The sequence below is a fragment of the Cnephaeus nilssonii genome, assembly GCF_951640355.1.
Source record: "Cnephaeus nilssonii genome assembly, chromosome: 21".
NCBI lineage: Eukaryota > Metazoa > Chordata > Mammalia > Chiroptera > Vespertilionidae > Cnephaeus > Cnephaeus nilssonii.
Genome location: NC_137092.1, coordinates 43,240,406 through 43,254,527, shown reverse-complemented (window position 1 = coordinate 43,254,527; position 14,122 = coordinate 43,240,406). Strand labels below are relative to the sequence as shown.

At 62.0% G+C, this 14,122-nt stretch overlaps 1 protein-coding gene across 5 annotated transcripts in view; it reads left to right on the top strand.

Moving 5' to 3' along the window:
* Window positions 1–14,122, top strand: part of NOS1AP (nitric oxide synthase 1 adaptor protein) — a 126,709-nt gene that overhangs the window by 98,514 nt on the left and 14,073 nt on the right. For all 5 annotated transcript variants that reach the window (XM_079761978.1, XM_079761977.1, XM_079761976.1 and 2 more), the window contains 3 exons: window positions 3,803–3,944; window positions 9,928–10,094; window positions 10,981–11,148. In XM_079761978.1, coding sequence (XP_079618104.1) covers window positions 3,803–3,944; window positions 9,928–10,094; window positions 10,981–11,148 — 477 coding nt within the window. The remainder of the gene's footprint in view (window positions 1–3,802; window positions 3,945–9,927; window positions 10,095–10,980; window positions 11,149–14,122) is intronic.

The window sequence follows — 14,122 nt, the reverse complement described above, 5'->3', positions numbered from 1 at the left end:
AAACATAAAAATATTCAAATAGCAGGTGTGTCAGAAGAGGCAGAAAGGGAGAAAGGGATAGAGAACATGTTTGAAGAAATAATGGCAGAAAACTTCCCTAACCTGGAGAAGGAAAAAGTCACACAAGTTCAGGAGGCACAGAGAACCCCAAGCAAGAAGAACCCAAACAGGCCCATAGCCAGACACATCATAATTAAATGCCAAAAAGTTAAAGGCAAAGAGAGAATCTTAAAGTCAGCAAGAGAAGAGCAAACTGTTACCTAAAAAGGAGCTTCCATAAGGCTGACACCTGATTTCTCATCAGAAATTCTACAGGCCAGAAGGGAATGGCATGAAGTACTCAAGGTAGTGGAAAGCAAGGATTGACACCAAGATTACTATACCCACCAAGGCTATCCTATATAATAAAAGGGTAATATGCAAATTAACCGTCACTCCGTCACAAAGATGGAAGCACCCATAGCAGCCACGGCGGGACGCTGGCGGTGTCACCCTTGCGATGCGAGCCCAGCGTCCTGAGCCCCAGCCACACGGAGAGAGGGAGGGGCCTCTGGCCAGAGGCTGGGGCGCGGGACGCTGGCATTGCAGGCCGGACTGAGGGACCACCCCTCTCCCCCCCCCCCCATGCACGAATTTCGTGCACCGGGCCTCTAGTCATTTAAAATAGATGGTTGAATAAAGAGCTTCCTGTACAAAAAAAAAAAAAAAAAAAGGCTAAAGGAGTACATCACCACCAAGCCAGCATTACAAGAAATGCTAAAGAAACTGGTGTAATGAGAAAAAGAAATAGAGAGAGAAACCTAAGCATACAGAAATAACATGGCAATAAATAAGTACCTGTCAATAATAACCCTAAATGTAAATGGAATAAATGCTCCAATCAAAAGGCATAGGATAGCTGAATGGATACAAAACTATATGAAACTATGACACAACTATATGCTATCTACAAGAGACCCACCTCAGAACAAAAGACACACACAGGATGAGAGTGAAGGGATGGAAAAAAAATTTCCATGCAAATGGAAATGAAGAAAAAAAAAAGCTGGAGTAGCAATACTCATACCCAACAAAAGAATCTCTTGTAGCAATGTTTACAGATACCTCTCCTAGGGCAAAGGAAACTAAGGAGAAAATAATCAAATGGGACTACATCAAAATGAAAAGCTTCTGCACAGCAAAAGAAACCATCAACAAAACGAAAATGGAGCCCACTGTATGGGAGAACATATTTGGCAAGGATACATCTGATAGAGGGTTAATATCCACAATATATAAGGTACTCATGCAACTTAACAAAAGGAAGACAATCTAAAAGTGGCCAAGAGACAAAGGAAAAAATGCTCAAAGTCACTAATCATCCAAGAGATACAAATCAAAACAACAATGAGGTACCACCTCACGCCTGTCAGAATGGCTACCATGAACAAATCAACAAATGACAAGTGCTGGCGAGGATGTGGAGAAAAGGGACCCTCGTGCACTGCTGGTGGGATTGCAGACTGGTGCAGCCACCATGGAAAACAGTGTGGAGTTTCCTCAAAAAATTAAATGTGGAACTGCCATTTGACCCAGTGATCCCACTTCTAGAAATATATCATAAGAAACACCAATCAGAAAGAATGTATGCACCCCTATGTTCATAGCAGCACAGTGTACAATAGCTAAGATCTGGAAACAGCCCAAGTGCCCATCAGCAGACGAGTGGATAAAAAGCTGTGGTACATTTACACCAGGGAATACTGTGCAGCAGTAAAAAGACGGATCTCTTACCCTCTGAGACAGCATGGAGGGACAAGTAGTCAGAGAAAGACAAGTATCACACGATCTCACACACATGTGGAATCTAATGAACAGAATAAACGGATGAACGGAGTGGGTCCAGAGGCTGGAAGCAGGGAACAGAGTGCGGAATCTCGGAGGGAAGGCGGGGAGGGTCATCAACCAAAGACCTTGTGTGCACACATGCATGGCCCATGGACACGGACAATGGGGTGCTGGAGGCCTGGCATGGGGAGGGAGAGGACGGTGGCGGGCTGGAGGGGGTCAATGGAGGGAAAAGGGGGAATATGTAATACTTCCAACAATGAAGAATTATTTAAAAAAAAAAAACACAACAGATTCATGATTGACTGATTTCTCTTGGACCAGGAGTGCCGGAAGCAGCCTTTGACCTGCGCTGTCCGCTTCTGCCCGGGCGCCCCCTCACTCAGGACAGACACCTGCCGGAGGGGGGCCCAGAGGCAGTGCTGCTGCTCCTGTCTGTCTGTCAGGACTTCAGGGCTGGTGGTGGGGGCCTGGGGGCTTCGTCAACATGAGTCAGTAGGTGGTCTGTGTGTCCCGAGGGCAAGTGGTACAAGGTCAGTCTCCAAAGTCACCGGCCTCCGTGCTCCCTGAGCTCTGGCGTCTCCGCGGCTGCTGGGAGCCGCCCCGCCGGCTCTGAAGACACCCGGGCAGCCCTAGCAGCCTGGCCCACAGCGGGAGCCCGCGCTGCTCGGGGGTTGCTAAGAGAAAGTGGGTTTTGGACAGAAGACTTGATCCAGTGGCCAAGTGCTTTCCAGGCCTATGTAAAACCGACCTGGATTGTACGGAAATGACGCTTTCAGAGAACATCCAGTGAATTCCAGACCACGGCCGGACCCCGGAGCTGCAAAGGCTGCCTGCCCCCTCCCGTTTGCTCTGCGTCGTGCTGGCTGCCTCGCACCAGGCCTGTCCCGAGGGGTGAGCGCGGCTGCGGGGCGGCCAGGGGATGTGGAAGCTCCTACAAGGCCTCTCTTTGTCCGTCCCCGAGGCTCACTAACTACGCAGGCCCAGGGCGCAGGCAGCCAGTGGCCCGGGGACCGCCCGCCCCGTCCGCAGCAGGTTGGCCCTCCTTGCCACCTTCAAGTATCTTCCCCCCAAAAGGTTCTGCCACAGACTCCTGCGCCGTTTCTGAGACTGGCGTGCTCCGGCCTCGATGCGAAGAGGCTAGATCACCCAAGTGCGACTAGTCTGAGACTCAGGTGTAGAGTGACGGCCACAATTAAGGTAAAGGAACGGCAGTCCAAGGTGGTGCGTGTTGGGGGCGGGGTCAGAGGAGTGTGTGCTGAGCCCCCGCCTGAGCCCGGACTCCCCTCCATCTCTGAGAGGCAGAGAGCAGACTACCCCGTTACAGTGTGGGATCCGCCTTCCCCACGCCTGCATGCGTCCCCCAGGCTCCGCACTGGCTCCTCTGGGTCCCTCCTCTCCTGGCCATCCCTGGTCCCGCCTCTTCGGGCGTTTCCAGGAAGAGATTAAATAGCAAAACAAAGGAGAAGGCGGCACTGGGGACAGCCGGGTGCAGGCTCCCCAAAGACTGAGCGCTGCGGTGTGCTCCAGGGTCTGGGGTCTGGGGCTCCGGCTTCCGCTGCTTCTCAGCTCCCTGACACCGCAGCCTGGCAGCGGGGCTCGGGGGCCCCACGTCTCCAGCAGAGAGTATGGTCAGCAAAGGGCTCCCGAGGGTGGACCGACCCCTTCTGCTCCCTTGGAGGAGGCGCTGGTGTTGGCTGAGGCCGAGTGGGGTGTTGGCTCTGTCCCTTCCGCTGGCCGGCGGTGCCGACGGTGCCGGCTGGGGTGGCACGTGTGGTGTCGGAGCGTCCCAGGCAGGGGTGGCCCGCGCTTCCCTGTGAGTGTGTGCACGTCCGAGCGCCTTAGGTTTCGTCTCTCTCCTCGGCTGGCCCAGCTGCTGGCCACCTGCCCCTTGGACATCCTGCTCCTACCCGACCCCCTGTGTCCTCGCCGAGGGCCCCTGCATCCTTCGCCCACATCTCCTCTCTCCCCCCAGAGCCAAGCCATGCGGATCGTCCGGACGGTGGGGCAGGCCTTCGAGGTGTGCCACAAGCTGAGCCTGCAGCACACGCAGCAGAGCGCGGACGGCCAGGAGGACGGGGACAGCGAGTGGCACAGCCACAGCTCCGGGGACCCAGGTAGGCCGCCGCCACCGGGACGTGGCAAGCAGGCAGCCCCGACGTCTCGGCACCTAAAAATGCTTATCTTCCCTACTTCTCTCTAGATTCCAAGTTTTCTTTAAGGAGCGTGTACTCTTATAGCAGACGGTTGATGTGTTTAAACTGTCAAACAAAGAAGCCTTTAAGCGCGACATCAGGAACCACATTTTAAAGGCAGGGCCGCTGCTGCCAAACCTGACTCCCGGGACCATTCTGTCCCTGTCGGAGGGCAGAGCTCACCACGCCACGTGGCTTCTGCTCCTCTTTCTGAGTTCCATCATCCTGGGAACCTCAGTGCGGACACTTTTCTGATAGCTTCCATTTTCTATCTGGAAAGCTCAAGAAGAGAAACTGAAACAATTAGAAACAATAACTCCTTTTGGTGGTAATTTTCTCCAATCACAGGACTATCCGTGAGACTCAGCTACATGGCATTTTCTGAATCCCACCGCCCGTGGAGAATGTCCGATTTTCTCCGTGTAGACACTTCCTGTCCGTTTTAGGAAAGCCCGTCAGGCCGGTGCGGTGCCTTCAGAGTTTAGGATGAGAAGCAAAGCACTGAGCGGGGCTCTCCCGGGAGGCAGGTGGGGCTGGCGGGGGCAGGCGGGGGCAGGCGGGGGCAGGGGGGCTGGCGGGGGCAGGCGGGGGCTGGCGGGGGCAGGCGGGGGCAGGCGGGCTGGCGGGGGCAGGCGGGGGCAGGCGGGCTGGCAGGGGCAGGTGGGGGCACGGGGGGAGCAGGTGGGGGCAGGGGGGCAGGCGGGGGTAGGCGGGGGCAGGCGGGGAGCAGGCGGGGGCAGGCGGGGGCTGGCGGGGGCAGGCGGGGGCAGGCGGGGGCAGGCGGGGGCAGGCGGGGGCAGGCGGGGGCCGGGGGGGCAGGCGGGGGCAGGCGGGGCAGGCGGGGAGCAGGCGGGGGCAGGCGGGGGCAGGCGGGGGCCGGGGGGGCAGGCAGGGGCTGGCGGGGGCAGGCGGGGCAGGCGGGGGCAGGCGGGCTGGCGGTGCTCCCTGCGTGGCACATGGGCTTCTGCAGACAGGAAGCGGCGGGGCCCTCCATCCCTGTGCAGGTGGAGATGGGCCTGTGGAGCGACCTCAGTGTATCCGGGCGACACACACAGGTTCACGTCGAGGCTGGGCAGGTGGCTGAGGTGTGGAGAGCCCACAGTGGGCAGGCAGGCTGGAAGCTGGGCGGAGCTGCAGTTCGAGTCCAAAGGTGGTCTCCCTCCTGCTCTGGGGCGGTGGTAGGCTTTGTTCTCCTGAGACCTTCCCCTGATTGGGCGAGACCCACCCACACCAAATGGGTAAAGGGCTTTACTCAGAGTCCGCTGACTTACATGTTAACCTCTCCCGAAAAACACCTTCTCAGCAACATCCAGCATGATGCTTGTTTAATGCCATGGCACACATCACTAACCGTCACAGAAATGACCCGGCGATGGTGTGGGGGGTGCTGGCTGGCAGCCCACAGGGGCAGCTGAGCCTGGGCTCTGGCACTTCTCGGTGGGCGGCCACGTCAACTTCCCTAGTCTCTCTGGGTCTTCCCTTCTTCATCGGCCAGGAGTCGTGAGGGATGCGTGTAGGTCAACATCGTGCCAGCAAATAACAGTGAAACGCGTGCCAGCTGTTGGCCAGCTCCCCGGTCTGAGTGCGAACTGCGGGGCCGGCCCAGCTCCCCGGTCTGAGTGCGAACTGCGGGGCCGGCCCAGCTCCCCGGTCTGAGTGCGAACTGCGGGGCCGGCCCAGCTCCCCGGTCTGAGTGCGAACTGCGGGGCCGGCCCAGCTCCCCGGTCTGAGTGCGAACTGCGGGGCCGGCCCAGCTCCCCGGTCTGAGTGCGAACTGCGGGGCCGGCTCTGCAGGGTGCCCTGGCCCGGGGCGGCTGCCTGGTGCTTAACCGGCCAGGAGCCGCCTGCTTCCAGTGCAGTGCTGGGGTACGCCCTGTCGGGGCGGGCGTTTCCTTGGCGAGGAAGGCGGCCTCCTGCCTCCCGGTCACGCATTTTGCAGCCGCCCTTGCCTTCTTCCTGCCCACAGCCGTCCGGGGACACCTTTCCTCTCTGAGCGCCTTCCCAGCGCGTTGCCGACTCCGCCGGGTCCTCTGTGCCGTGGGCACCTGACACGCCAGAGCTGACCTGTTGGCGGATGGAGCAGGCTTGTTTTTGTTAAAGAATCTCCCGCCCACGTCAGGGAGCTTTCCATTCAGTGGTGTCCCTTCCTGAGAGGCCCACGGCCGACGCCACGCTGCAGAGGAGAGCGCCGTGGGAGCGGGCAGTGCGGCTCCGCGGTCCGGGGCCTGTCGGCGGCCCCTCTGGGCCTCAGCAGTGCTTGGGGAGGTGTCCTCGGTCACTGTGTCCTCTCCTCCCCATCCTTCCCCCCGTCCCGACCCGGGGGCCGGTTGCCTTCTGTCTTGGCAGCAGCTGCCCTGGCCGGTCCCGGGGCTGGGGGCCAGGGGCCGCTCGGCCCTGCAGGTTTCCTTGACTCCCAAGAGGGTTCCTGGGAGAGGCCCCGTTCCCTGGGAGGCAGCCCGCCGTGGGGAAGAGGCTTCTGAGATAACCCTCCCCATATCACGGCTATTTACTGTGTGCCTGTCACCTCTGCTGGACCTGGGCGTCCTGCTCACCTGTGCCCCCTGTCACCGTGCCCCCCAGACCTGTGCCCCTCTCACACACCTGTTCGTCCCCCCACACCTGTGCCCCATATCTGCTCTTCTCCCCCAACACCTGTTCCTCTCCCCACACACCTGTTCCTCCCCCATACACCTGTTCCTCTCCCCACACACCTGTTCCTCTCCCCACACACCTGTTCCTCTCCCCACACACCTGTTCCTCTCCCCACACACCTGTTCCTCCCACACACACCTGTTCCTCCCCCACACACCTGTTCCTCTCCCCACACACCTGTTCCTCACACACACACCTGTTCCTCCCCCACACACCTGTTCCTCTCCCACACACCTGTTCCTCCCACACACACCTGTTCCTCTCCCCACACACCTGTTCCTCTCCCCACACACCTGTTCCTCCCACACACACCTGTTCCTCTCCCCACACACCTGTTCCTCCCACACACACCTGTTCCTCCCCCCACACACCTGTTCCTCCCACACACACCTGTTCCTCCCCCACACACCTGTTCCTCTCCCCACACACCTGTTCCTCCCACACACACCTGTTCCTCTCCCCACACACCTGTTCCTCTCCCCACACACCTGTTCCTCCCACACACACCTGTTCCTCTCCCCACACACCTGTTCCTCCCACACACACCTGTTCCTCCCCCACACACCTGTTCCTCTCCCACAACCTGTTCCTCTCCCACACACCTGTTCCTCCCACACACACCTGTTCCTCTCCCCACACACCTGTTCCTCTCCCCACACACCTGTTCCTCCCACACACACCTGTTCCTCTCCCCACACACCTGTTCCTCCCACACACACCTGTTCCTCCCCCCACACACCTGTTCCTCCCACACACACCTGTTCCTCTCCCCACACACCTGTTCCTCCCCCACACACCTGTTCCTCTCCCCACACACCTGTTCCTCCCCCACACACCTGTTCCTCTCCCCACACACCTGTTCCTCCCCCACACACCTGTTCCTCTCCCCACACACCTGTTCCTCTCCCCACACACACCTGTTCCTCTCCCACAACCTGTTCCTCTCCCCACACACCTGTTCCTCCCCTACACACCTGTTCCTCTCCCCACACACCTGTTCCTCCCCCACACACCTGTTCCTCCCCCACACACCTGTTCCTCTCCCCACACACCTGTTCCTCCCACACACACCTGTTCCTCTCCCCACACACCTGTTCCTCCCCCCACACACCTGTTCCTCCCACACACACCTGTTCCTCTCCCCACACACCTGTTCCTCCCCCACACACCTGTTCCTCCCCCACACACCTGTTCCTCTCCCCACACACCTGTTCCTCCCCCACACACCTGTTCCTCTCCCCACACACCTGTTCCTCCCCCACACACCTGTTCCTCCCCCACACACCTGTTCCTCTCCCCACACACCTGTTCCTCCCCCACACACCTGTTCCTCTCCCCACACACCTGTTCCTCCCCACACACCTGTTCCTCTCCCACACACCTGTTCCTCCCCCACACACCTGTTCCTCCCCCGTACACCTGTTCCTCCCACACACACCTGTTCCTCTCCCCACACACCTGTTCCTCCCACACACACCTGTTCCTCTCCCCATACACCTGTTCCTCCCCCATACACCTGTTCCTCCCACACACACCTGTTCCTCCCCCACACACCTGTTCCTCTCCCACAACCTGTTCCTCTCCCCACACACCTGTTCCTCCCACACACACCTGTTCCTCCCCCACACACCTGTTCCTCTCCCACAACCTGTTCCTCTCCCCACACACCTGTTCCTCCCCCACACACCTGTTCCTCCCCCACACACCTGTTCCTCCCCCATACACCTGTTCCTCCCCCACACACCTGTTCCTCTCCCCACACACCTGTTCCTCCCACACACACCTGTTCCTCTCCCCACACACCTGTTCCTCTCCCCACACACCTGCTCCTCTACTCTACACACCTGCTCCTTTCCCCACACACACACCTGTTCTTCCCCCACACTTGTCCCTCTCTCCCACACCTGTGCCTCCCCCTACCCCTGCTCTCCCACACCTGCACCCCATCTCATCAGACCACCATTGCCTGATCATTGGTTTCTCCTTATTCCAGTTCCTTCCTTCATTGGACAGATGTCCAGTCCCCCGACGAGGGACTGGCTCGATTCTGGGGACACTGTAAACGAGACAATAGGCCCTGCTGGCGAGGAACTCACAGTCAGAGCTGGGTGGGGATGCAAACCAGTGAGCGATCAACTCGATCGTTTTGGAGAGTGCAGACAAGCGGGCGAGGTGGGGCAGGACTCCGGGCAGGAGGCGGGTGGTGCCCTAGTTCAAGGCACTGAGCCTGGAGCCAGACTGGCGGCTTTGAGCCCCAGCCTTAGCAGCTATGTGCCTCCATTTCTTTATCTGTCAAATGGGGGTAATGACAGTGTTTGCCTCTTAGGTTGGTTATGAGGTAAATAAATTAATACATGTAATACCTTAAATTTAGTACATAGAACATAGTACGTGCCATTTAAGCAGTAATACTGCAATTTTGAGGCAAAAAGTAGCCCTTTCAAGCCCTTTTGGACTGAGCTGATCACGTCTTGTTTGTGCGATGTGAAAGAACGGGGTCTCTTGGTATTGCTGCGTGCTGCAGTCCTTCATGAAGACCCCGCCCTTGCTGGGCCCCCCCACAGGCCGTTTGCAGTCCTGCGTGCCATGCCACCCAAGCCCCTGCCCCCTCATCACCTGAGCCGCTGGCTCTCCCGCAGGGGTGCTGCCCTCTGCCCCGCCCACACCTCTTCCGTCTCACGGGTGACAGCCTCCTGCGGGCTCTGGCTTGTGTCCGCCGCTCCGTCCGGCGCAGTGAGAGCTCGGAGTGGGCTTCCTCGTTTGTGCCGTAGGCTCTGCCAGAGCCGTCCAGGCTGCTTCCTGCGTCCTGGCTGATGGGTGACTGAACGCAGCCTGCCTCACCGTCTCTCCTGCCTGCGGGGCCTCTGCTCTGGGGCGGGCCTCGAGCCTCCTTGTCCCATTCTGCAGTCACACAGCCCTCCGTCCACCTGGGCCCGACAGCCCCGGCGAGGCTGGGAGGCCCACCTGAGCTGATGCCCTCCTGAGCTGGCATGAGGCGGAGAGGACTCACCCCTCTCCCAGGGTCCCCACCCCCTGTCAGCAGAGACGTCACGTCCAGGACAGAGGAAATGCCCTCTTCGTTCCTAGACTTAAAAATAGACTCTGTCTTGCTGGGTTGGGAGCGGACGGACTTCCTGGGAACAGGTGAAGGTGCTGGGCAGCGGTGTTTCCTGGCGTGACACAGCGACTGACGTGTCAGGTGGGACGCGTTCTTGGCGTCCCATTCCTTCCCGCCGTCTCTGTTGCCCTGCAGGCCGGCAGCTCCCTGGAGCCGAGAGGGCCTCCCCGGCTACTGCGGAGGAGACGGACATCGACGCCGTGGAGGTCCCCGTCCCGGGCAGCGACGGCCTTGACTTCAGCCGCGGGGTGACCGACCTGGATGCCGTGAGGAAGGACGGCGTCTCCCACGCAGACGCCAAGGTAGGCAGAGGCGCCCGCTCGCGGCAGGTGACCGGGTCCCCGGGCTCCTGACATAACCAAGTCCACCCTGAGACACAGCCAGCCAGTCGGTGTTGCGGCCCCCGCCCTCAGCGCCCGGGGGTTGGCGGCCAGTTCGCCAGGCAGAGCCTGTACCCCGTCCTCTGCCTGTCTTCCCGGCGCCCTTCGCCCTGCGAGTGGAGTGGCTCCGCCGGGTGCCCCTCACCTGCCTGAGGGCCAGCAGCAGGGGTTGGGGACAGCCTCTCCCGCAGCGACATCTCTGCTCAGGGCTGTCTTGTGGAAGTGGCCACCTGCCGGGGCGGCGGGGAGGGACAGGAAGTGCTTTCCATGGACAGGGAGGGCCTCCCAGCCCTTGGCTGCATCGGGGTCGACTTCCGTCCCTGGCGGCTGTCGCTCCGAGCAGGCAGGGCTGCAGCAGCCTTGGCCGCGGGCCTCCTGGGGCCACGCCCTCGGTACAAGCAGGCCCTGGGGGTGAGCCCAAGGACGCAGCAGAGGAAAGGGGCGCTGCCTCCGTCCGTCCGTCCGTCCCACGCTGGGCGGTGGGAGCTGTGCTGCGTAGAAATAGCCCCCCGTGTCCGGAAGCTGAGGGAACTCAGCCGTGTGGCACAGTCAGGTGGGGCAGGTGAGGGGACGTGTCATCTTCTGGGCAGCATCACTGCGGAGCCGGTGGGTGCTGAGTGTCCGAGCGGGACTTCCTGCCCGCAGCCCCGCCCGGCGCCACACCAGCTGCCCGGCCGTCCACTCCACCCGGGCCACACTCCTGAGCCTTGGTGATAGGTGAGACCCCGCAGGTGCCCCCGCATTACGGAGAGTGAGGGCCCCAGGAAGCCCTGCCCAGGGTCACACACAGTCTCCTCTGCTCCTGCAGGTGCCGCCCCAGGAGCCTGTGCCCACAGCCTCGCCCCGGATGCCGCTGCCCCCGCCCCGTGCACAGGCCCCGGGCGCGGGCACGCCGCTGTCCTCGCAGCACCAGCTGCAGCTCCTGCACCAGCTTCTCCAGCAGCAGCAGCAGCAGACGCAAGTGGCCGTGGCCCAGGTCCTGCTCAGCCTCCTCCCCGCCGCCCGGCTCCGCTCGCACGGGCTGGATGTGCCCCCCCGCGAGGGCCCGGGGCAGGTTTAAGTCAGAGCCTGTGGATCGCTCGGCCGGACCCATGCTTTTGGGGCTGGGGGGGCGGGCGGGAGGTAGGGCGCAGGGGCAGTGGTTTCTGCGTATCCCGCTGAGCTGGGTTTGGCTGCTTGGCTGGATGGGGGGGGCGGGGGCGTGAGTTGAGGTGACTAGGGAGGCAGGTGCTCCAGCCCCTCTGCTCCGCCTTGCTCCCTGCGGGGGGTGGGAGGTGGCTCTGCAGTCAGGCCGTGACCCTAAGGCCCCCTTCCAGGAGCTTAGTGTGAATTTGTGCTAGACGCCTTGGCAGAGACCTCTCCCTGCGCCCAGCGCTTGTCCACGCGGTCCCCATGCCTCCGTCAGCGCCCTGGGTGTCCCAATGGGTCTGGCACCTGACGGGCCCGGAGGTCACGCTGGTGGGAGCTCAGCTGTAGTGTCAGGGTCACAGTGCGAGGAGCTGGCTGAGGTCTGCAAGCAGAGTTGGTGGAGCCGGAGGCTTGTCTGGGGCCACTGGCTTGCAGAGGAGGGGAGCGAGTCCCCGCGCTTCCTGCTTCCTCTGCTGAGGGAGGGCTCCCGCGCCCACATGGCCCTGGGCGGCGGGCGCCGTGGGAGGAGACCATCCGTCCCTTTTATGCCGACTGACTCCGAGGTTGAGGCCTGCAGTCAGGAGGGCAGAGGCGGTGGGAGGTCCTGGGGCCGGGAGGTGGGCTTGCTGAGGGGCGGGTGCCGGCAGCCTGGCCACACTGGGCTGGCCTCAGCTCGGGCCTGAGCGGATCTGTGACAGCCCACCCTGTCGGGTCTGAGGCACAGGCCCCGGGCGCCCTGGGCAGCCAGGCTTTGAGACGGGCATCAGTGGGCACGGCTCCCACGTGGTGCGGCCTGAAACGCCCACAGGAAGGAAGAGGCTGCTGCCCAGGCTCGGGGTTGTGGGTGCGCAGAGCAGGGCCACGCGTGCATCCGGGGACACAGCGCGCACTGCCGGCGACAGAAGCCTTCGCTGGGAGTGCCCGTGCCGACGGCAGCACAAAGCCTGGGCTCGGGTCGCCCACCACTCACCCCTCCCAGAAGCTCCCGGCGAACACGAATCTTTCAGCACATCAGTTGCCAAGTGATGGTTATTTACCAGGAGTGGGCGTGGGCACGTTCCCGTGCGTGTCATCGGATGTGCCCGATCCGCAGTCACCGCTGAGGCTGACGAGGAGCCATTTCAAACGCACCATCGACACAGCAGTGTGCAGTGTCCGTGGGCACAGCCCGCGGCCTGTGGCTTCCCACGGCTCACCGCCACCAGAATGCACCCTGCGTGCCAGCGAGGCCTCACGCCCGGTCCTCTCCTCTGACGCTGGGCCGGGACCACCTTCCGCTGCAGGTCTCTGCACCTTCTTCCCCTGGGAGAGCGTCTCCGGGGCTCTGCCAGGCCCCGGCTTTGGGTAAAGCTATTGTGTGAGGCACGTGGGTTAATAGACGGCCTCCTGGCACTCCCGCGCCTTCAAGCAGATGGACCCGCTGCGCCGGGTCTGCACCGGCAGCCTGCTTGGCCAACACTGCTGCCACCGCGCTGGGGTCTTGTCATTGAGCGCCAGCGGTCCCAGGGCCGAGGAGGGTGTGCCGTGGCCGCCCACCTCAGATGGCGCATCCGGGCCTCCGCGAGACCCTGAAGAGCCTGCGATAAAGACACTTTCTTGCAAACGTGCCCCCCCGCCCCGGGGCCCTTGTTATTTACACCCCCACCCACTCACCCTCAAGGCAAGCCCAGCTCCGCTCTTGTCGCTGCCGGTGACCTCCTCCCAGTGGTCACAACTCGGTCTCAGACCTCAGCCTCGGCCACTCCCTGAATTGGCCTGAGCTGGGTCAGAAGGCTGCCTGGCCGTGAGGCACTGGGCACAGGTGGTGCGCCCTGTCACCTTTCCAGGTCAGACCTGTGTCCCTCAGGGACACAAGCCCCTCTGCCCACCTTCCCCACCCAGCATGAGGCTCGCCTGGCTGCCCTAGCTCCTGCTTTTCAATGTACCAGTCGGGCAAGGCTGTGACCGGGGGGTGGGGGCAGGGGGGCACCTGCATGGCCATGGGCTGGGCCCACCTGCTCCCGGTGCTCTGGGCCTGGCCGCCTGGCTGCAGTGGGGTCAGCCGCCGCCTTCCTGGTGGCTGGCTCCTGGTGAGCTCTGAGGAGAAGGCTGTCCTACTCAGTGTTGCTGCCTAAGAACCGCCCCCCCCCCCCCCCCCCCGCCCGCGCCCTGCGCTTGGTGGAACCGAGTGTGGTCCCGAGGCTCCGTGAAGGCCTGCGCTGTAGTTAGACAGAGAAATGGTGCTGAGCCCCTCCGCACCGGCCTGTAGTCAGCGTCTGTGCGTGGCTGCTCCCGTCCCAGCGCCCGTGCCTGCCCCCTTGCATGCTGAGACGCCAGCCTCTGCCTGTTTGTCTGGGGTGGGGGCCAACAGCCATTCCCAGGCCTGTGCTCCCCGACTCCAGCCTGGCCCTGGCCCCACTTCTGACGGAGGAGCTGGAGTCCAGGCAAGTGGGCAGTGGTCTGGCGCTGGGTGGGCTGAGGGTGGGAGCCAGCTTTGGGAGCAGCACGGAGGGGGGCCGAGCCCAGAGCTGGGCTGCATCAGGGGACCGCCCAGCGGTCTGTGCCAGAGCCGTCGCCACCGGAGGCCCGCGGCCTGGCCGGGAGACGTGCACGTTTGTGCCAGGGCTCAGCCTTCTGAGAGGAGAGGGCTGGATGCAAGTGCCGGGCAGGGTGTGGGGACCGCACACCTCTGTGGGTGCGTCAAGGCCCATCGGCCTGCCGGGGTCAGAGTGCGGGCCATGGCGGCGGCCCTGGAGCCTGTCCCGTGTGCTGGCGGGCAGCGGCTCCGCTCCGGTGCCAGACAGGCAGCTGCGTGTTCGTGCCCCAGGGCTGGGGACCCCTGG